This window comes from Geospiza fortis, unplaced genomic scaffold, assembly GCF_000277835.1.
Source record: "Geospiza fortis unplaced genomic scaffold, GeoFor_1.0 scaffold203, whole genome shotgun sequence".
NCBI classification, from domain to species: domain Eukaryota; kingdom Metazoa; phylum Chordata; class Aves; order Passeriformes; family Thraupidae; genus Geospiza; species Geospiza fortis.
The window spans coordinates 2,392,350-2,415,976 of record NW_005054385.1 but is presented as its reverse complement, the minus strand read 5'-3'; the positions used below and the strand labels follow the sequence as shown (position 1 = coordinate 2,415,976).

The 23,627-nt window shown below is 40.8% G+C and overlaps 1 protein-coding gene across 1 annotated transcript; it reads left to right on the top strand.

The window, feature by feature from the left end:
* The first annotated feature begins 220 nt into the window (after nt 1–220).
* LOC102043077 (paralemmin-2) lies at nt 221–22,899 on the top strand. The gene is made up of 5 exons (XM_031060563.1): nt 221–291; nt 5,980–6,181; nt 6,796–6,817; nt 14,924–15,025; nt 21,981–22,899. The coding sequence occupies exons 1-5, from the start codon at nt 221–223 to the stop codon at nt 22,727–22,729; spliced, it is 1,146 nt and encodes a 381-aa protein (XP_030916423.1). The 3' UTR covers nt 22,730–22,899.
* Nucleotides 22,900–23,627: the final 728 nt, after the last annotated feature.

The following is a 23,627-nucleotide window of genomic DNA, read 5'->3' as shown; positions in this document are numbered from 1 at the left end:
TTACAGACAGGTTGCTGGTGCTTGGCAGTTGATACAGGTAATAGGAAGTTTGTCAAGGGCTGAAGTGCTGGACTAGGATCCAGTTATGTTGGTTTAAAAGACTCACATATCTTTCAGGGGCACCCTTTGCCCTTGCAAGTTCATTTTCCAAGGTTGTTCTGAACCTGGGTAAGCTAACGGGTACCCTGCTGCCCCTAAAAGAAATGGGAATGAGAGGCCCATGGAGCGCAACATTTTTGCCAGTGAACTTTTGCAGAAGGCAGTGTACTTCCAGGATGATGAACCTTACATGTAAAGTTTCAGTTTCTGGTTTTGCTGTGTGATCAGAAGATACCTGAAGGCAAAATCCAAAGGTACAGAGAGAATGTAGAGATCAGTTTCATCCATTCAGGCAAGCACAATTATCCCTAAACTTGGTGTTTAATTCTCTATTCAGTGAATATCAGGGGTTTGTTGCAGTGTTCTGCTTGTGAATATGCCATTTTAATGCTGGCTGTAACACCTCACGATGTTCAGCTCTGAGAGACCTGATACTAATTACTGTCTTATTTGTGGCTTTTATATTAATTTGATTTATGGTATCAGTCAAGCAATAGCAAAATAATCAGTTAAAGTTGAACCATCCCCCACTCCACATATGCATCCGTCACCTTTTCCCTTCAAGTGTTTACTGTGATTAGGTCTTTCCTGTTTTTCTCTTAAGTTCTGAATACTTGTATACTTTCCTTTTTAGTCCTGATGAATGTTCTTTTTTACACTGACATGCCAGTGTGTATGCTGCACACATAATTTTTATTACATTTCTGCTTTCACTGCAGAAATTGCATAAGTATTTCTCAGGTACAACTCCAAATGCATAGTTAGCACAGCCTAAAGAATCTGGTCCATAAACCTGCAGCTGTTCTCCCTGTTTATAATGCTGTTACTCTCCTACCCTGAAAAACAAAACAGTGCTAAGCCAAATGTAGATATCCCTAGAAGTCTGTGTCTGCCAGAGTTAATTAGCTGGATAGAGAAGGCAGTTTTCTTCAGGCGTGGTTCTGCTGACTTAGGATTTGTGTGTTCAAATCAGTGTGACTCTGCATCAGCATCTGCATTCGTTTTGTGAATGCCCCACAGAACCATGCTCAGGGTCTCTCCTGGGGTCGAGGAAAGGCATCTCAGACAGAACAGCCTCTGCTTTTAAGCAAAGAGGAAAATGATAGGCCAGGTTTGTGGGTTTCAACATCTCAATGTGGGAAACAAAAGAAACAGAGGAAATCCTTCACCTGAGAAAGTGCATTCAGCACCTTCAGAGCACAAAGCAGAGTCCTGTATCCAAGCACAATGTTTGCTGGTTATTGAGCACTAAATGTAAATTCACATGTACATATATCACAGGTCCAAACCTTGCCTTCTGCCTCTTCACCTCTTAGATCTCCCTGCTTGACTTCCCTTACTGTCACTTCAAACACAGTATTCTGTCCTACCTAACAGCTCTTGTGGTCTATATCCCTGCATCTCTTCAGGAGAACTCATATGCTGTTTCTGCCTGTGGTCTTCTCAGAAGCTGCCCTGGCTGCCTTGTCCACACTCGTGTAATGCCCAGTTAGGTCAAAATCCCACCATACACACAGACCAGGCTTCCTTTATCAATCTGGTACATCTCCTTCCCTTGCAGTACTGTAACATTCTGGGCTGGATTTTGTAGGTCTTGGTAGCAACAGAGTCTAAAAGAGAAGGCCTGAAAGTAGCCTTATAATATATTTTTCCCCATCATTCAGGAGTTTCAAGACCCAACTGGAAGAAGCCATGATCATCATGGCCTGATCACAGCTGGCTCTGCTTTGATTAGGAGGTTGGGCTAGAGACCTCCCAAAGTCACTTACAGCCTTTATTATCCTAGAAGCCTGTAGTCTTACTAGCTGAGGAATCTGGGTCGCCCACATGAGAGCAAAAAGCACTGTCCAAAAGACAGCATCATTTCAGCTGTTTTGTGGTTCCTTCTTCTTCAAAGCAGGGCAGCACTGTTAACATGAGAAGGAAAGTCACTTGGCTTCCTAGCTTATACAAACAGCCCCCCCTGAAAATCCTCTTACACTCTTGGATGCTTATGGCAGCCATCCATTAGAGAAAGCTGCAAGACAAACAAGTAGCAAGGCAAGTTTGGCTTTCTGAGTGACAAAATTTCCCATTTGCTTCTGTGATATTTGGGAAAATAGGACTCTAATAAAATCACTGAAACAAAACATGACTTGCCCATGCCACAGCAACCCCAGACCCTCTGACCCAATTTTCTTCTTATAGAAACAGTTTGGCAAATCTCAGTCATCCAGCTGCCTGGACCAATGAAGCAGAAATACTAACAGTCTGTTTTATCTTCTGCCTTATCTGAATCTGCATTTTCTTTCTTAATTTTCTTCCCTAAAACACTTCAGATATTGCAGTTGTTTATGTAACTGGCCATCTTTCAAAGGCCAGCCCAAAATCTGCCAAGTCTGCTGAGGAACAAGGGAATTACAGAGTTTCCTTGCCAGGTGTCAAATGACAATTAAGGCATATCCTTTTTAAACTGGGCTAGAAGAAAAGGACATTCTTTGATATTTAACAGGTTTACACAGGAAGAGTGTAAGGTCTTTGTATATATATATGTGTGTGCACATGTGGACTCTGAATTAATTTATTACTCCATTATACAACATGTAGCTCAAAACAGATGTGATAGTAGCACATTTATTTTTCAGAACAAATTCGCATGACTCTTTTGGCTGTTACTATCAAAAAATCAGACACTTCTCCTTACCATTGAGCAATTCTGATTATATGAAACTCACTAAAAAAGCAAACCATGCAAAACAACCTTCAGTTTGCATGATTTAAATTTTTGCACTGCTGGACCATATGTCAAAAGACAGCCCAAATAAGTGGTGAGGACTCTACATTAAAATTTTTCAGGGAGCTCTGTGGTACCCAAGTAGTTACTAAAGAATATATACAACTATGTGCTAAGAATATATACAATATATACTAAAGAATATATACAACAGTTCACATCGAAACTCTGACCCTGAGTATTTATGTTACCTCAGCAGGGGTGGCTCAAGCCTTAGGCCTGGAGAGCGCAAATTAGTGTCAAATAAATTTAGCAACAATGTAAAAAGCAACTTCCTGTGGGTACCAATGTCTGGTATATGACCCCTGTGCTATGTAACAGGTATATTCTCATGAATTATCTGTATTTTTCCTGCAATTTTTCTTTATTCTATATAGAGCCTGGGTGACTTTCAGACTGCCTGTACTGATTTCATTGAGGAAAAGGCAATTTGCCTTGATAGGGTGAGTTTTATGCATTCTTCGGAGCAACACAGAAGTTCTCTGTTTCTAACAGCTTCATCCATGTTTCTAAATCCTGGTAGCTCTGTCTCTATCTTTTTCCTCTTCAGCAAGTCATTGTCAGTATAACTTCTGAAAGAAAGTAAAGAAGGGATTCAGGAGAAAAAACAAACAAACAAAGAAAAAACAAAAAAAAAACTGAGAACAAAAATCAGAACAACTTGTCAAAACAGAGCAACATAATGTCTCATCTGCCCAACTCATTTTAATGGTGAGGGTAGGCTGGCACAAAGGAAGCAGAAGCTGAGGAAGTGAACCAGGAGGGGGAACACCAACAGAGCAAGCAGTCAGAAAGTAAGAAAACATAGATCGAATCAGTTGCTATCTGTGCATGTCCAAGTGCACATGTGCATGTGCTAAAAGCAAACTTTCTCTGTAAGACAAAACAATTAATGACCTTCTCCAATCTGAGCTGGTGTACAAAAAATTTGTGACTTATGATGACCCCAAATTACAAGGAGTTTACTTGCTTATAACCATGCACCAAATGAGTTACCTAATATACTCAGTTTTCAGTGTCATAAACTACTAACTAATGTCCGCTTCATTTGAAATAAAGAAAAAAGGCTTCTTTCCTCTCCCTGTATTTTATTGTTGCTGACTTCTACACACTCCCATTTTTTTGGTTTCTTTCCACATAAAATAGCAAGCAAAATGTACTAGTTAACAGAATATGCATCCTGAAAATGCTGCTTAGTGATTCACAGGGGAAGAAGTGAAATATACCAGTAAACCCTGACTTACTCAGCCACACAATTTGTTTTCACCAGTCAGCACAGCAGAATATTTCAAATGTCTTTATCAGCAAGGTACAAATGTATGTGAATCTACAAATCGTTCCAAAGAATAGAGAAGGAAAAGAGGGCAACCTAGCTGGGGACTTCTAAGTTCTTGATTTCAGCAAGAGTGTGGCAAATGCCTGACCTGAGTGACAAATTAATTTTTCACTTCACCAGGTATTTTAAAAAATCAAGATAAAAAAGTCAATATAGAAGAGGATATTTTGAAAAATTTCTTCCTGAATTACAACATGAGGGGGAATATTCATTCTGAATCAAACTGTTCCATTGCAGCAGAACAAAATACTTAGTTACTTTTTCTTTTATATTTTATGTTTTGTATTATTTTGGAGGAAAGATTAAATGGATTGAGGCAGTACTTTCCAACAGTTCATTTTTAAATTATTGCAATCAAGCCATTTCAACTTAGTGATTAAGGGTGCTACATTTAATGGCAGTTCAGCAAATCACCATGACTCTGAGACTCTTAAGTATTTGCACACTTTAGGAGAATAAAAGCTGCCTTTTTCCATCTGCAACAACCTGAGCCTCTAATACCTTTCCCTCCCTCTAATGAAAAGCATTATCAGTAAGTGCCACAAATCTTTCATCATCATACAATTAAAAAGTGAGAAAAAATTTCCCAAGTGAGTGCCTAAAGTTAGAGCCCTGCATCTATATTTAAACACAAGAATTTCATAAGAAACTCAACCTGTCAGATCTGTTAATGAAGCAATTCCTCCTTCTCTCCTCCCTACATCATCTTCTCCATGCTATCTGCCTTGTGACTGAACAAGCATTAGTGGAGTCCTGAGCTGATCAAGGCTGGGGAAGAGCAAAAATGTGTCCTTTAGTGTGGATCAGTGTCCTGATCCTTGATTTGAAAAGTGGTGACAGAAAGGCAGGAGCAAGCACCCATGGGTAAGGAAAGTACTAGGTGGTGCTGGTATGCCCCATTCAAGGAAATAAGGTTCAACAAGCTATGAGCAGCTACAAATCTTTTGGTAGACAAAGGAAGTTTTAGATAACTGTCCCTGTCCAAATGTATTCATCCTGACTTATTTTATATTTTTTTTTTCTTCATTTTTTTTTCAAAAGTGAGAAAACAAAAACAGTGCCACACATAAGAGGAGGAGAGTGGAAGGAAAGAGGGAATATTCCTGCATCTGCATAAATCATGTCAATTAAAGGAGGTTTGAGTTAAAGTAATGGAGAATCTAAGCTCTATAAAAGCGTGTTCCAAATCATAATCAACTCATCTTAATGTGTGAGGTCTCAGCTGCGAAGTCTTGACAAGAGAGAGTACTGTGTGTTTACTGCCTAGCAGAGTACATTTATTTTCTAAACTGTATATGTATTTTATTACACAAAGTCTCTGGGACCCCAATGTCATGTGTAACAGTAGAAAGCACAGATAGCTATACCAAAGGAAAGCAGGCAAAATATGGGTTCAAGAGAAGCTCCTAACCACAACTGGTTGACTGCCAGTTTCCAAAAACTATTTGCAGTTTCATTGTCTGGAGTATGGAAACATTAGAATACACTTATTCCTCTAAATACTACTGCATATTCATAGTTATATCCTGCACTGTGATTTCTAAAATGAAAGTAAAAATCAGAGATGTTACAGGAATTGGAGTGAAGGAATACTGAAATATATTTTTAGTTCATCTGTATATGGGTTTGCAGAAGTGGATAAGATAATCACTGTTTTTCCTGTAAATAGATCTGTTTGTTTTACAAATAATTCATGGGTCCTTCATGTATTAGGAAATCAGTTGTGGATAATAAGAGACAAAGTTGTTTCTGATGACATTTGAAATGCCAGTAAATATCTAGAAAACTCTCTCTCATTTTTAACTAATTTTTATATTTTATTTTTGTGTGTATGTGCATGTCTGTATGTCTTCCACAGACTGGAACAAGAAATACAGAAATTAGAAAGTGAAGAATCACAAATATCTGCCAAAGAACAAATAATTTTGGAGAAGCTAAAGGAGACTGAGAAATCCTTTGACAACTTGCAAAAGGTATTAAAAAAAAAAAAAGACACTTGGGCACAGATTGAAACCAAAGTGTACTCTTAGCTCCATTTGGAAGCAGTAGTTATAATTAATGCACTTAAGGAAAGATTTAGGGCAGCTGCAGAGCACCTAGCTTAAACCAGTATGAGCAAGACTAGAAAAGACACAGTGGCATCAGGTCTATTCTGGATGGGTTTTTTGGCTTTTCCCTTGCATCCCAGCTTTTTTTAAAGAGGGATTTCAGAGGCTATCTCCCTGTCAGAAGGGAACCCATGTGAGGTTGAAGGGAGCTTTCAGCCCCCCTTAAAGATATCAGTAGGATCCTGAGAGTATTTAAATCTTCCCTGCTCTCATGGCATCCAGAGATAGTAGCATTTGCCAAAAATGCCACTCAAAGCATTACAGCCTGCAACAAGAAGCAGAGCTCTTCATCTAGTTGCACTCTGCCCCCCTCCTCCAGTCTATGATGGCACCTAAATCCAAGGAGCAGCAATCACAGATGCCCATTTAAAATTTCCAAAGAACCATAAAAGCAAGCCTAGCATAAAAATAAGATGTAAAGCAAATTAAATCCAAAATATTAAAGGTTTAACCAAACATCCTATTTTTTCCCTTCACAGAGTTTCTCCCACCAGGATGGTGGTAAGTGCCTTTTTATTATTGTATAGCTTTGGGTTCAACACAAGTTGTTGCTATAGCTTTGCTGCAAAGGTTTAAAGAGCGGGTTTATTTCCTTCATTGTGTGTTTCTGATTTCTTGCTAGAGCCATTACCTTTTCCTTTGGTATTTCTATAATGCAAGCACAAATGTCACTGTTGTGGTAAAACAGTATTGCTTTGGCAGAGTTCCACCTCTTCTTATGCTCACACAAAGGAAAAGAACAGCATGAATAACTTAAAGCAGACATCATACAATTTCTGTGTTACTGACCCCTTTCAGCACGTGATAGCTCTGCCCTGCAGAATCCTTCTCACCTCTCTGTGGTCAATCTTCTCTGTTGTATGTGCTCATGCTCTGTTCATAACCAGCTAAATTATATGAGGACTATTCCTAATACAGAGGAAAAACTATTAAAAACAGATTATTTCACTGATGAGCAATATTCTCCACATGATGATTCTTGCAGAAGGAAAACTTCACTTGGTTGCATGAGGATGAAGTAATCCCTGGCTTTTTAACTCAGTGTCATATAAAGTGTTATCTATACAAAGTGTAGCTATAAATTTAGGTATCTGAGTGAACAAATAATAGGCATGGTTCCCAGGAAGCTGGAGAGACCCTTGTGGTGCCGCCCCAGGATCCTTTGGACCCTGGAAGGATGTCATGCTAAGGCATCTGCAGATAAATATGAGCACCAGATACTCATTCTCAGTACATGTCTTTGAACTGACAAAATAATGAGGTTAAGACTACCTCCTCCAGCTGCTGTCAACTGTATTGTGAATGTAGATGAGGAACATGTAGGATGATCCCAACCTGAAAACAATGGGAACAATGGAAGTTACAATATAGTATTTGAGTTGATTTGGAGCCGTCTTTCCAGGTGATTATTATTACTTCTAAAGAGGGCTTTCTTTTAAGTCAACGACCTAGTTCAGAAATTTATGCTCCTGCTAGCAAAATAATCCAAGATTTTTGTTCAATGCTATTGTAAAAACAAAAATCCCAGACAGTATGTTCCACTGTTACAACTTACTCTTCCTTCTCTCTGAAGGATTTGAATTTGGCTACCACAAAATGGTAATTGCAAATATTTTGTACCTATGCAAGGTTATACCATGGTCATTAGTAAGATCCTTAAATAGGAGCAGTGCCTGCAGGAATTAGCAACCAGGTGCTCAGGGGCTTCTATAACTCCTGCAAGGTGCAGCCTTCATGTGTCTTTAATAGCAAAGGAACCAAAGGAAACCCCAGCTAACAATTATGAAGTGTAGTTTCCCTGAAGGTATATAGCAATGCAGTAGTTCATTAGGTTCAAAAGGAGCCCTCGTGCTCTCCAGATTTTGCCTGCTTTCAGTAGATCCCTTCCTGACAGACTGAGCCAGAATTAAGGACAGCTTGTAATTTCTGAAAGGTAACAAAGAACTGCAAAAATATACCAGAGTGAAGAGAGCAATTCGTGCAAGCAAATAGAGCAGGGGACTACAACTAAGTGATCCTCTTCTCTTCCTCTTCTCTTCCTCTTCTCTTCCTCTTCTCTTCCTCTTCTCTTCCTCTTCTCTTCCTCTTCTCTTCCTCTTCTCTTCCTCTTCTCTTCCTCTTCTCTTCCTCTTCTCTTCCTCTTCTCTTCCTCTTCTCTTCCTCTTCTCTTCCTCTTCTCTTCCTCTTCTCTTCCTCTTCTCTTCCTCTTCTCTTCCTCTTCTCTTCTCTTCTCTTCTCCAGAGGAAAAAGGTAGGAGCCACTGGATAACCCAGGAAGGCTGTGTAAAACACAGACACAAACCAACAATGACCTATTTGGGCAATTTCTTCAGCTGCTGCCACGTCGTGAAAAGACTCCCAAGTCCATACATCTCATGTTTGTTTGTTCTGTGTCCCTTTATTGTAAATGCAGTGACAGTACAAACAGTGTTTTAATCTCACTATTGTGTTCCTGTGTATAATTTTGTGGTGACAGAGATTTTGAGTGTGCAGGAAGCACTACTAGAAGATGTTCAGAGCCCAGAGAGGTCCAAGCAAAGGCTATAAGAGAAGGGAAGTGGTGGTGAGCACCAGTGACTGATCAGATGATGCTCTGTGTCCTTCACAGCTTTCATAGGAAAAAGAAAACTGTGTTTGGCAGTCAGAATCTCTGAGCTTGAAATCATCTAGGCACAATTAACACAAATTCTACATTTTCCAGGGTAGAAACACACTACCTTCATAAATCACTGTGTAAGAGAAAGTAGAGCAGAAAGCTGAGGCTGGGGGCTGTGGCCCTGTCACATTCAGTTGTGACTGTAGTGGCTTGCAGCTGACAAGCTCTCCATTAAACAAGGTCTGAGATGATGCTAGGCATTACATCATTTGTTGGTGCTCAGGTCTGCAGTCAAAACCAGGCATGCTGCAGTGCCATGCTGCATGCACATCATGAACAAATGGAAAGGAGTGAGCTCTTGCTCCATGTGTGGATGTTTATTTCTCGATGTATATATAAAATAAAAGGCACATGAAGATCTGATGTAACTCCCTTGTCTGCTGAATTTGCCTTAGAGGTAAATGCATCCTCTGCAATATTTGGCTGTTTGTATGCAAACTATTTGTTACTACTTCAGCCAACATACAGAAGCCACAATTACAGTAATTGGACAGTTTGCACAAGCCTCTGTTTGAATTTTGTATGAATTAGCATATATTTGGCCAAGAAGTGGTCTAGGAAACCTGACCAGAATTATTTAGTAACCAGAACATTGTTTAGAGACTCTTCTGGTTTTCTGTCCTCTGATCCTGACAAGCTGTGCAGCCTAAGAGCAAAACAGACCAGTGTGCCCTCAGAGGAGTCAAGTACAGCTCTTTGAAGAATTCTTTCCACATGTCCTGTAGAAATTCATCAGCAATTGACTTTCATTTGTAGGCTTTTAATAACTTTTAAATTCAGTCTCCATCAAGAGCTGCCACAATTACAGCTCCTCTGGCTACGTGAGTAAAAACCATTTATCACCACCCTTGGAGTGTGACATGTGAGTCAATTTCCTACCCATCTCACACATGAGTCTTGGCCAGGAGAGTAGTGTGGGAAACAGTGTCAAAAGCTTTGCTGAAGTCTAAATAAACATCATCCACTGCTGTCCCCATGTCAATAGAAGATGTTATTATGTTATAGAAGGTGATTAGTTTAGTCTGTCATGATTTGTCCTTGGTAAATCCATTATGGCTTTTCCCAATCATCTGCTTTGTTTGGTTTGTAACAGTTTCTAGGACGACTCATTCTGTCACTTGCCATGGGGACAAAGTATTGTGCCTCCAGTTTCCTGGGTCCTCTTTTGGTCCATTCCTGTGGTATGACATTTTTGTCTCTTCTAGTCATCAGGGACATCCACTGAACTCTGTGTCTTTCAAATATTATAGTCAGTCTCCTTACAAAAATGTCAGACATTTTCTCAACACTCTTGGATGTGGATTTATGGACAAAAAAGGAGAAATCTGCCTTGTTACCATTGTTAGTGACTAGCTTCCCTGCACTACTTAAGCAGTGGTCTTGTGTCTTTCCTTCTGCTTACTGCTCACAAATACTGAAGAACCCTTCTTGATATTTTTTGCCAGCTTTAGTCCTAGCTGATCCTTAGCCTTCCTGACTGCATCTCTGCATCCTCCTAGCAAGGTGCTTGTAGTGCCCAGTGGCCAGCTGTCTGCCTTTCTACAACCAGTGTGTTGCCTTTTCTGCTTTTAATTACACCTAACAGTTCATTGTCAGGGAAGTCTTTTGTTGAGATTTCTTCCTTTGCCTTTGTAAAGAATAGACCATTCTTGTGCTTTCAGCAGGCACTTTCAAATAACTCCCAGCACTCACAAACTCCTTTGACTTTCTTGGATGCTTCCAATGGAATCTCTCACGGCTAGGCTCTTGGCATATTAAAGTTGTCTCTTCCAAAATTTAAGGTGTTCGTCCTACTACTGATCTTCAGTGTTCTAAGCAGGACCTTAAACTCCATGATGTTTGCTCACTGTATCCAAGGTGTCATTGCTTACCAGTGTAAGTCAAATAAATTTTCTCAGCTTGCAAGCAGTAAATCTAGCAATGTGCTGCTCCTAGTCAGCATGTTCAGCATCTATAGGAATAAGGAGTCCCTAAGATATTTCACTAACTTGATGGATGGCATGTGCACAGTTTTTATTTTTTTTTTCCAACAAATGTGAGGGTAATTGAAGCCACCCATGAAAACTGGGCTCAGTTGGCCCAAGACTTCACTGAGCAGCCACAGTAAAGTTTTGTTGGCTTCATCATCCTGACAGGGAGGCCAGTGCCTAACACCCTCCTTAGTGATGACCCCTCTAATCATGATCCTAAGGCATTAGTTAAATAGAACTGGCATGGTCTCCACAGCTCTCCTCTATACACACAAATATCTCTGTCACATAAAGTACAACTCCACTTCCTCTTCTTCCTTTCTTATATTTCTAAAATATTATATTTGTAGCCATCCATTGTGGTCTCCTCATCATGTGAGCTTTCCTGCCAAGTTTCTGTGATTCTTCCAGCATCTCCCACACTGAGCACAAGGTTCTAGTTCCTCCTGCTTGTTGCCCATTTTACATACATTGGTATACATGCACTTGAGATGGCTGCCCTTAGGCTTCTTGCCTTCAGAAAGGGTTGGGCAGCATTTCTTAGTGCTCTGATAAAGGCACTCACCCACCATATTGCTCACAGATGTACAAGTGTTGGCTGTGGACCCTAACCCCCAAGCTTATTTAAGGCATGATTCAGTAAGTCAGAGCCAGACTATTCAGCTTCCAGCAAAAGCCTCCATTGATGTTCTTACAAATGTGATGGGAGGGCCAAAATCACTGTTCTTCCTGATGCAATCCCAGGCAGCCCCAGAGAGCTTTGTAGGTGGAACAGCCCTGCCCTGGGAGTCATTATTTGCAGAAGACCTGCCACTAATTTTAGTGGTATGGGACTCTTTAAAAAGAATCTGTCCCTTGGAAAATTAATCCATCTGACATTTGATCACAAGCCTCTGTGTGGGAGCTATTCAGAGCAGCTCTGAAGGTTTAGCTTTATGTGAGCACCCTGAGGGATCACCTTGCCCCATATGTTTTGCCAAGCTCTTGTCTGTCTGGTAATCCAGAAGAGTGCCATACTCCAAAAATTCATTTTGTTGCAAGTAGTAAAAAAGACACAGAACTAGTTTTATGTCATCCTTAGATATTAATAACTTATCAAAGATTGAAATGAAGATATTGAGTGCAGTCTGTTTAAATGTTATTTATGTTCTGTCTTCTCACGTGAACAAAATGCTAATTTGCATCTCATCCATTCCTTGTAAAATTAGCCTCTTGTATCCTTTTATAGGTGCTAAATGAAAGAGTCCTTGTTGCCAGTGAGATAAACGGAAATGAGCATATTTGCTTTGTTTGGAGGCTGGGTGGGGAAGGCAGCAACACAAGAGAGGAGCTGGTAGAATCAACCAACCCCAACTTGTAGTCAAATACCCTATTTCTGACATGTGGCACCACCACTAGCTTCAGAATAACTATATGAGAATTGCACTACCCTTCCAGCATTCCCTGCTCATGACAAGGGCAGATTGGAGCCCTGAAGCTAATTTTTAAAATATTTCATTTTAGTTAACATACAGAGAAGTTTCTAAACTAATTCAATACTAGCAGTATCTGACGCTTAGCCTAGTACTGTCTCCCAAAGCAGGAGGCAATGGGAAAAAAAAACCAACTTACTAAGGTCCACAGATACCAACCACATCAAAGTGAGAGTGTCACCATCAAGCTGTACAACTGATTTTCCCTACTGCTCAATGTCAGCGATGCTCAGTTCCCCCTATAAGCACTGGAGTAAAATAAATATTTGCAAAGAATTTTGCCTCCCGCAGTGTCCTTGCATGAGAACTGTACCCCAGCCATGCCTATTGATCCTCATGAACTGCTAAAGAAGTAAGGATGATTAGTTGAGCAGTTCAAGCCTGCATTGATTATGACATGTGATACGTGTGACACATCTGTCACTCAGTCACTGATGAGTGTGTACTGAAACTACTGTTCCGAAAGGACACTCTGTGGGATGAATAATTACTAAGTTTGTGCTATTTGCAGAACACAAAGTGCCTTCTTTCCCTGGACCAGAAACACAGTCCCCACTTCTTTGTTCTCAGAAATTACTTCAGTTTTCAATAATGGCCTACTCATTTGCTGTTGATATTTCCCAGAGCAACAGCACCAAGCATTGTACCAATTTCTCATTAGAAGCAAGTGACCCTGCAAAAGAAAGCAGCTGTTGCTGGCCAGTGCTCAGTCAGCTATGTGTCTTAAACAATTATTTTTCCTAGATTCTACTGCTAAAAATACGAAACTTTGAGATACAGTATGCATTGAAATTATAAAAATTCATTTGCCAAGTCTGCCATTTGTCCCCTGAAATATGAAATAAAAGACCATTTGCTGGACAGGCTTGGGGATTTTTCCAATTAATCTGATACAAACTGAACTCATTTATATACTAAATTTGTGGGGGGTTTAAATGAATTTGTACTGTGCCTCTGTGCCTTACTTTTATGACACCAGAAGCAAGGAAAAAACTTCTTTTCTGAGTTACTTACAGTGGTCAGTAGAGCAATGTAGTTTCATCCTGGGGTCTTATTTTTCTGCATCCAGTAGCAATGGTGGCCACCACTGACTGCTATGGGAGTAAAACCATTTCACTAATATCAGGCCAAATTTTTCTGCCAAAAAACCTTTGGGATTAGAGGTGGCACATCATGTCCTTCCTGATGACATTACCAGGCATAGGTATTTTTTCTGGGATGGGTGTTAGCTCATAGGGAATGTGATGAAAGTATCTCCCTTAACCAGATGCAGTCAAGAAGATTACAACAGAACTTTTCATTTGCTCTCTCATTTCACCAGTTCCTTTTTATGGTCTGCCCTGGTCACCCTCTCTCACCTAGTTATAGCAACAAGAGGCTTCAAGGAAGGGAGATTTTGCCTCCTACCCTGACACATGGACTGGGCAGTACCAAGGGCTTGACAAATCTTTCATTGAACTGGCACATCCTACCCTTGGAGGAAAAAGAATGGTCTGTTTCACACCAAATAGGATTTTATATTTGAACATAAATTTAATAATTTCCATACAGAGCTGAAAACATTTCCAGTTGATAGGAAAGAACATGATTTTTTTTTTCTTTTCTTTTTCTTTTCTTCTTCTTTTCTTTTTTTTTTTTTTTTGTTTTTTTGTTTTTTGTTTTTTGTTTTGGTCTGGTGCCTCAGCTTTAAGATCTGAAGTCAGTTATTTGCTCATCTCTCCTCTGAGCTCTGCTCTTAGCTCAGCCACTGAATTTAAGCAGAACAATAAATGCTAGTTATATTTTACCCACCCACAAAATATCTCCACGGAAATACTTTTAAATTTATTAACATCTCTTCTAAAGTACACATTTAGCTTCTGATAGGCAGCCATAATCTCAAATGTAAAATAAATCAATCATTTAAGATAGCTTTCTACTAATTCAGGATTTATTAATGAACGATGACATTGCAGCACTGGCAGGAGCATAATACTTACTGAAAACTAAAACAGGTACCCTATCAATAACTATATCAGATTTCATTATTAGCTAAAGTTCAGCTTTAAGAACAAAAAGTGACATTCTGATTCATTCATATTGGAAACAACTGGTACAAAAGAGCTGGTTTCTTATCCTATTCAGTCAGCACTAGCATTTTTAGGCTTTTATACCTCTATTTGAAATGTCATGTATTCTGGGTATCGCATTGGGTTTGTTCCTTACCTTTCCCACCCCACTCCCCATTTTAAAGCTCACCAACTTGATAAATCCAGAACCTCCTGACAAATAATTTTATGTGTTCATCTGACATAAGGTTTGAGTCATCTGGACCCATTCCCTCCTGCCTCAGCTAGTCTATTGAACGCCAATCACAGGACAGTGACTTTGCACTTTGTTTGCTTTGATCCAATTATCTAGTACAAAGCTCCAGTGACTATTGTCAGGGCTGACAACACTCTGCTGTCTAAGCAATGAAGCCACTGGGTCTCATAGCACAAATCTAACTGTTTCCTGTTCTCTGACACCAGATGCAGTAAATTACATTTACTCCCAGATCCCTGAACTCCCAACCCTCTATTCACGAACAGCAGAGCCAGTTCCTGGGTGGGACGGATCAAGCAGAGTAGCTGGTAAGTCTCAAGGAACAAAGTATTATAATACCAGTCCAATAGCCATGAACTCTTTTTGTTATTACTACTTTAATGAGTCTGGTGTCTTGATATCATTTAAATGCCAGGAAATACTGATTGATGTGTATTGTAAATAAGTCAAGGCTTTTTGAACTGCAGTGGTACTCTCAAAACAAGGTAGCTGAACTATAATAAAAGTACCATAGGAAACGCCCTTTTTTTTTTTAAACATGGAAGCATTCAGTTCTTTCCATCTCTGCTGGTACAAATACATAGTATTTAGGCCAAGGTTTTGTGTCCTCTCTTGTACCCATGCAACTCCAGACAGGCAGTCACGAGACCACATACATTCTTCAAATATTTATGTAATTTTTACTCCTTTGTATGCCATTCTTTCTTCTTGGGAAAAGGTGGGCTTGTTTTGTGCTTGGAGTCATACAGAGAATTTTCTAACACTTATTATTCAGGTTATATGTGTGTCTTAAATGTAACAAGACTGTTAGAAGCTGTAAATTTTTATTGTTTTCAAAATTCTTGTTTTCTAAACAATGTACTCCCTATGTCAAGACTGAATTGCTGGTGGCCACCTAAGTGATATCCCAAGGAAAGGGATAAAAGGTGGCTTACTTGAGAAATGGAATAACCAGCATAGCAAAGCAATGTCTGCAGCTAAGGCACTGTGCACAGCTATGAAATGTGTAATTTTTCCATAAGTTCTGTTGCAAGCCATTCCAAAGTCTTTCCTTCCACCAGTGCTTACCCTGATATGATTTTAAAGCAAGCTTTTCTGTGTGTTTTGTGCCATTTTGTCGACAACAAGAAAGTAATAATTTCTTTCATATTTTGGATTACTCAGAAGCCTTGTTAATGTAGTCCTTGATAAATGTATCATGTGTGTGCAATAGGTGCTCTTAAAGGTTGGCTGTAACCATCCATCTTAAAAGAGGCTCAAAGTGTAAGTAGATTTTTTTTTAAAGAAAAGCCTCTGAATCTACAAAACAGGCAGAATCTAGATCTTTCTGTTGGCACATTGGTATCTTGTCCTGAAGTGCTGCATCATGTTTCACTGTAATTAAAGCTTCTGCAGAAACTTGTACTTGTGAATACTGGCTGTCATCTTCAAGTACTGCTTTCAGTTCCAACTCTATTGTCACATAGTTTTATATTCTATTAGTAGATCACATTTTGCAGTAAATATGCTTTGGTTAAATAAAGACATTTTAGCACCAATGTTAGTTCATTTTGCAACTGCTTTGACAAGCTGGGCTGTTAGGTTTTCTCACAGAGAACAGACATAATGCACACAGGCAGATAAGCAAGGTTCTGTTATTCACTTCTCTCATGGCAGTGCCTTTTACTGGTGAACAGCTTTCTAAGAAATTCATATATGTTTATGCATTTGCTTAGCCAAGTAGCTTTAATGTGGTCCCTGGTTTGGTCATAAACCACGTTATACCAATATCTAAAACACTGCTGTAAAATCACAGTAGGAGACATGAAAATAAAATGTTGACAGAGTCAAAAGCTTAAGCAAATTAGCCAGAGTTAAAATACAAAAGGATCACTCCTGTTAACTTTCTAGGACAGCATCCTTGAAGAAGTGATAGGATTTGTTGTCTGAAGTCTCCCTAATATATAAGACATTGTTACATCATACTACTCCGTACCACAGATAAAAATATGTATCTTGCAACTCTTCTTAAATATAGACCCATAGAATTTTAGATTTGGGTTGGAAGGGACTTTTCATCTAGTCCCACCTGCCCTGCCATGGGCAGGGATGCCATTCACTAGATCAGGTTGCTTAGGGCACCATCCAGCCTGGCCTTCAAAAACTTGCAGGGATGGGGCATCCACAGCTTCTCTGGGCAATCTGTTCCATGCCTCACTACTCTCTGAGTATTTAAATCTTCCCTCTTTCAGTTTAAAACCATTGCCCTTTGTCCTGTCTGTAGCTGCCCTTATAAAATCCCTCTCCCTCATTTTTATTAGCCTCCTAATGGTGCTGGAAGGCTGCAATAAGGTCTCCACAAAGTCTTCTGTTCTCCAGGATGGACAATTCCAGCCTTCTCAGTCTGTCATCATGAGAGAGGTGCTCCATCCCTCTGATTGTCTTCATGGCTCTCCTCTGAATCTGCTCCAAAATGGTTCTTGTCTGTCTTGTGCTGAGAATTGCAGACCTGGATGCAGTACTCCAGGTGGATAGAGCAAGGGCAGAGGAGAGGGGGATAATCTCCTCCCTCAAGCTGCTGGCCACACTTCTTTTGATGCAGACCAGGACACAATTGGCTCTCTGGGCTACAAGTGCACACTGGTGCCTGGGATCCAACTTTTCATCCACGAGAACCCTCAAGTCCTTCTCCTCAGGGCTGCTCTCAATGACTCCTTCTCCCAGTCTGTCCTCACGTTTGGAATTGCCTCGATCCAGGTGCAGCTCCTTGCACTGGCACTTGCTGAACTTCATAAGATTCTCATGGCCCCACTTCTCTGGTTTGCCCAGGTCTCCCTGGATGGCATCCCTTCCTTCTTTTGTGTCAGCTGCCCTGCTCAGATTTGTGCCATCTGCAGATTTGCTGAGGGTGCCCTGGATCTCGCTGCCCATGTCATTAATAAAGATACTGAAGAGCACCAATCCCAAGAGAGAGCCCTGAGGAAAATTACTCATCACTGGCCTTCACCTGCACACAGAACCATTGACCACAGCTCTCAGGCCAATTCCTTATCCACTGAATAGTCCATCCATCAAATCCATGTCTCTCCACTTTGGAGACAAGGATGTCAAAGGCCTTACAGAAGTCTGGATAGATGACATCTGCTGGTCTTCCTTGATGACCTTTGCCATTGTTCCATCACAGAAGACCCCCATATTAGTCAAGTGTGATTTTCCATTAGTAAAGCCATGATAGCTCCCTCAGATAACCTCCTTATCTTTTATGTGCCTTAGCATATCATCTAGGACCATCTGCTCCATGATCTTCTTAAGCACAAAGGTGAAGCTCACTGATCTGTAGTTTCCCAGTTCTTCCTTTCTCCCCTTTTAAAAAATGTGGGCAGTGTTCCCCTTTTTCCAGTCAGTGGGGACTTCACTTGACTGCCATAACTTTTCAAATGTCATGGAGAGTAGCTTGGCAACAACATGGAATTAAAGAATCATTGACTAGTTTGGGTTGGAAGGGAACTTAAAGATCATCTCATTCCCTCAACCTGTCAGCTAGGGGCAGGGATATATCCCATTAGACCATGTTGCTCAGAGCTCCATCCAGCCTGGCCTTGAGTGTTACCCAGTTCCCTCGGGACTCTGGGATGCATGTTATCCACTATTCAGCTTGATCAAGGGATCCCAAACATATTCTTCACTTGCAGTGGGAGGGTATTCACTTGCCTCACTCCCATGCAGAGGATCAGGTACTTCAGAGAGCTGGGAAGCCTGACTCCATTGAAGACTAAGGCAAAAGAGCTCATTGAGTACGTCAGCCTCCTCTATATCAGTTATCACCAGTTCTCCCTTCTTGTTTGCAGGGAAATAAAAGGAGGTAGATTTTTCTTGGCCCTTTTTCCTAATCCGTGTACTTACGGACTTCCTTTCGTGTTGCTCACAATGTTCCTTGCCAAGTCTCATTCCAGCTTAGCCTTGGCTTTCCTGACCCATGACAGTAAATCATATTACTGTACTCTCCCCAGGTCACTGTCCCTGCTTCCATTGGTAGATGTTGCTTTCTTACTCCTTGCTTTGAGGAGGTGACTTTAGCTCAGTCCCATGCCAGTTTCCAGCCTACCTTGTTTATTTCCTACCTTCTTTATTTCTCTGTCCTCTATTGGGATAGAGAGCTCTTGCATTCTAAGAAAAGTGGTCTCAAAGCCTTGTCAGCTCTGGGCAGCCCCTCAGTCCATAAGGACAATTTCCCAGGGGATCTCATTCACCAACTCCTTGAGCAGTTGAAAGTTCTCTCTTGTAAAGTTCAGGAGTTTGTCTTTGCTCCTTGCCAGGATCATGCTCCTCAAGGTCAAAAACTCAAATATGGCCAGGTCCACATGATTTAACTATCAGATTTTTGCTATCTGCTTTGGAATTCATTCCTACTGTACAAGCCTTCTTTTAATGCACAATACTGACCACTATTTGTGCTTCAAAGCAGGGAGGGTCTGACAGATGGCATGCTCTGCTGCACTGCAAATACATGACACTCAAATATTTCACATGAAAATCACCAGTCTGTAATGAAAAGCCATGCACCAAATATTTTTAATTTTCAAAGAAAAAGAAGCACAGGAGCTCTAGGGGAACTCAAGGTGCTACTTCTCTCTAAGAAGGTAACAGGCAGATAGTTGATGGGCAGGTGGTGCCCTCTCTTTGAGTTGTGGTGCTCAGGACAAGTCAGGAACTTCTGCCCATCAGAGATGATTTTCTGAATGTGCTGTTGCTGCCTCATGGTTCAGCTTAGCTTCAGTTCAGCTGGCCAATGAGAAACATGCTAGTTTTAGGATCTGCGCCACAGACCAGTCAGCCTCTATTTTTGTCTTTGTAATGCTGAAAGTTATTGAACAATATCTGCCTGAGCAGCCCTGGTGAGGCCAAGCAATGTGCAGAGCCCACTCACCCAAGCCCTGGGGACCAAGCCAACATACAAAATTCTTCTTCCTTTCTTCTTCCCCCTCAAGAAACTGCACCTAGAAAGTTCTAGAGTATTAGTGTTGGTACCTGCATCTCTTTGTCCAATTATTACTATAAATTGGATTAAAGTCTTCAGAGCAGAGGCATTTGAGTAAGACATAAAGGGCACTTGCACACCAGTTCCTGGGCTGAGACAGTCCAGTGCAAGTGACCCATGCTAGCTGCTCTCTGAGCTTCAATATGGCACTGTTGCCATAATTTCTCAGACCAACTGCTTTAAAAATTAATTGATACCAGTCCTGGGGCAACAGTTCTTTATTTATTTGCAGCCTTAATTTCCTGTTTCCAACCATGCCAGCTGCCTTGCAGTCTCCAGCTGCACACCTTAGAGCAGAGCTCAGCTCTCTTGCAGTTCCCTTCTGGCTGCCCAGGCTGCTGTGGGATGGCCAGGGATGAAAACGCCAGTGCAGGAGGGATGTTAAAAAACTGTAAGCCCTACTTTAGTGTGGGAGTGGGCATCATGTGTCCAGGGTCATGACAGCTATGGACACAACTAGTCCACAAATGTCCTGAAACAGTGGAAAAACACAGTCCTTAGGGATAGTCTGCTAGGTTGCAATGGTCAAGGGGAGAGTGGTGCTTCTGCAGCCCACTCTAGCCTTCAGCAGTGCATCACTCTCAAGACGCAGAAATGCTCCTTCACCCACCGGCATCTCTGTCCCCTGGCTACATGCAGGTGTTTCTGTGGTGTTGTACTTGACCTAACCAGTTCCTGCTGGGGCTGGCTGAGGTCTGAGCAGATGTACACAGCATGTAGATGGACAGACCAAACCATTTTGCCCATCAGATTGCACTCCTAGGGGGCAAAGGAGATCATGTCATGAACAGCATGCACATGCTCACCAACACATTCATTTTCTATCTAGCACTATAGGCAGTGTAATCATGCATGTCATGATAAAGTTCTTATTGATGATTAAATACTTTGCTTTAAGGTTACAGGAAAGGTTGTTCTACTGTGTGTGAATAAAAAGACTGAGGAAATATATTAAAGTAACAGAAAATTTTTATATTAATTACTTTTTTTAAAATACAAACGAAGCTACATTGATTCTTGGGGCAGGGATATTCTGTACTCACTTGAAAGTAAATCAGGAAAAATAAAGTAAACATTCCAGTTTGTGGTATTCCCAGGTAAGATAAATCATGTTTATACCATTGAGGTTCATTGATGAAAGTGATCATAGTAAGTTTCACAAACACTTGTCGCTGCCTGTGGTAATTTGTAATTAAGTGTCTGTGGATGTCTGTCCAGGACCTAAATGTCTTCATATGCATACAAGGAATGCTTAAACAAATGAACACTTTGGAAAGTCTGAGAGCCTTTGCACATTTTTTCTTTGAAAAGCTGTCTAGTGGTATGTCATCATATCTCAGAATGGGTTTTGGAGCAGAGTAGACTGCTCATCTATTCCCACTGTGTGGTCTACACTTTTCATCTCATTACTACATCCTTAACTGCTACAAAACTTTTGCTGTTCTAAAGCAACAGCCCTCACACATGTGTTTACCTGTTGTTTCATGACTCTTTGAAAATCAGTTCATTATTACCTTTTTTTTTCAGCTTTCACAGTGGTGCTTAATGCTTAATTCACATAAACAAGGGAGCACTTTTGGGTATTTTGTACATTCCCTTAACCTGGAAGCAGAGGTCACAGTTGTCTTGGTGTGGAAGCTGAGAGAGCTGCCCCGCCACCCACCTGTGGGAGAGTTTGTCCTACTCCCGTGTGATTTTGCTTTCCCACATGCAGAACAGAGATAAACAATATTTCTTCACCCTTCTAAAATGTTTTGAGTGCTACAAATGGAAGAGTAATCAAGGACAAGTGTTGATAATTAAATGGTCTGAGTGTTGCAGCAAACACAACTTGTTACCACCTTACTGGCAGTTTGATGGCAGAAAAGAGAGTAGAGGGGCTCTTTCTGAATTTTGAGGCAAGTTCAGAATGAAAAGTTAGAGGGCAACCTGCATGCTATCACCTCCCCTTGTCTAAATTACACCTAACCTCTTGGTGCTCCTAGTTGACCAAAGACAGCTCCATGTGACCTGAGCTGGAAGAGAAGGTCCTGTTTGCCACAGATATGCCCAGCCTCCACCTGCATAAAAACATAGTGTAACAGTGTCCACAGCATTGCACCCCACTTCTAACGTAGATCGCTTAGCCCTTTAGAAGCAGGAGACAGGAAAAAGGGGCACCATAGTTTTCTTTGTCTGTTTGGCAATTAACCATTCACTGGCTTTTTTTGTTGTAACATGCACTTCCTCTCTTGTTTTCATTCAAGCTTTGTGCACCATGGAAATTAATGTGGAGAAAGACAAACAGACAGGAGAGACCAAGATTGTCTCTGCTTCACCTGTTGGCCCAGATGAGGCCCATCAAAGAGGATTCAAAGTCTATGATGATGGTTCCAAGGTAGTCTATGAGGTTCACTCTGGTGGCACAGTGGTAGAAAATGGAGTACATAAATTAAGCTCAAAGGACGTAGATGAACTTATGCAAAAAGCTGGACAATCAAGTGTAAAAGGAGGGTATGAAACAATGACTGTGTCAGACAAAAATGTGGTAGCCGATGGAAACCTTAGCCATATGAAGGAGCAAATGCTCTTCAAGGAGGCAAAGCTAGAAATGGTACACAAATCCGGCAAAGGACGTGCTGTGAACCCTCAGCCACAAGACAAAACCTGTGGTGGTGAAACCCCAGAGCCCAGTGCAGATCAGCCGGTTACAATGATATTTATGGGCTACCAAAACATCGATGATGAAGAGGAGACAAAGAAAGTGCTGGGCTATGATGAGACCATCAAGGCAGAGCTTGTCCTGATCGACGAAGATGATGAGAAGTCACTGCGGGAGAAGACAGTGACTGATGTTTCCACCATGGATGGGAACGCTGCAGAGCTGGTCTCTGGCAGGCCCCTGTCGGACACGACAGAGCCCTCCTCTCCCGAGGGGAAGGAAGAGAGCCTGCCTTTGGAAGCTGCCCCAGGTACACAAAAGAAAAAGCGCTGTCAATGCTGTATTGTTATGTGAACACCTCTTCCTTCCCTGCTCCAGGCAGCTCCTGCTCCATCACTTACCTAGACCTCACTGTACTTTTAACTGCAATACTGTGAACTGGAAGTGAATGCCTCCATTGCCTTGCAGTTGGGTTGCTTTTCTTTCTAGTTCTTCCAGAAGAGGAACGCATGGTTATTTTCCCATCAGGCATACTAATTGGTGTTGGGGAGGGGCTGGGGGCTTTTGGCTTCTCTTTTTCTTTGTGTTGTTGGTGATGGTGTTTTGTTTTGGTTTTTTTTTTTTCCTTTATACTACAGAGTGAGAGATAAATAAGAAATGGAACATATGTTTTCATATTTATTTGATTTATATATATATTTTATATACATAATGAAAACACTTTTTATGTTTTTTCTATAAGTATCTGGCAGGATTGATCAGATTCCTAGGATTTTGTGGGAGTCTGAGTTTCACAGCCACCAGATATGAGAGCCTTAAAAAAATCTTACTTCTCTTTTTAAGAAAAATCACATTAAGCATTTTTTTATGTATCATATTTTTTATTTCTTGGGGAAGGCTCAGATCACTTTACTGTTTTGATTTGCTAAAAATCAGACAAGCCTTTCCCAAAAAATTGCATAATTTCAGTTTTTAGTAACTTTCAAGGTTAGTTTGCAGTGTCAGAAAAGCCCATTAACCATTTCCGCTAATTGGTGATACCAGAAGTGGACCTTAATTATTCTTTCTAGAAAATGTATGAATGATCATTCTGCCTTATATAATTCTTCCAGATTACAGTATTGTATATGCAGTTCATCTCCCCAAATTACAGTTGAAATTGACATGAAAAAGATGCAGCTGTCACACCAACAGAAATGGAGTCACTTGTCAGAGTTACTTTCAGTAATTCTGCCAATGTTTATACATGAAA

Excerpts from the sequence above, each read along its gene's own strand:
- LOC102043077 (XM_031060563.1), top strand. The coding sequence starts at position 221 with ATGGAGCGCAACATTTTTGCCAGTGAACTTTTGCAGAAGGCAGTGTAC. Across the intron at positions 6,182-6,795 it reads CCTTTGACAACTTGCAAAAG|AGTTTCTCCCACCAGGATGG; the intron begins GTATTAAAAAAA and ends TTCCCTTCACAG. Across the intron at positions 15,026-21,980 it reads CGGATCAAGCAGAGTAGCTG|CTTTGTGCACCATGGAAATT; the intron begins GTAAGTCTCAAG and ends TTTTCATTCAAG.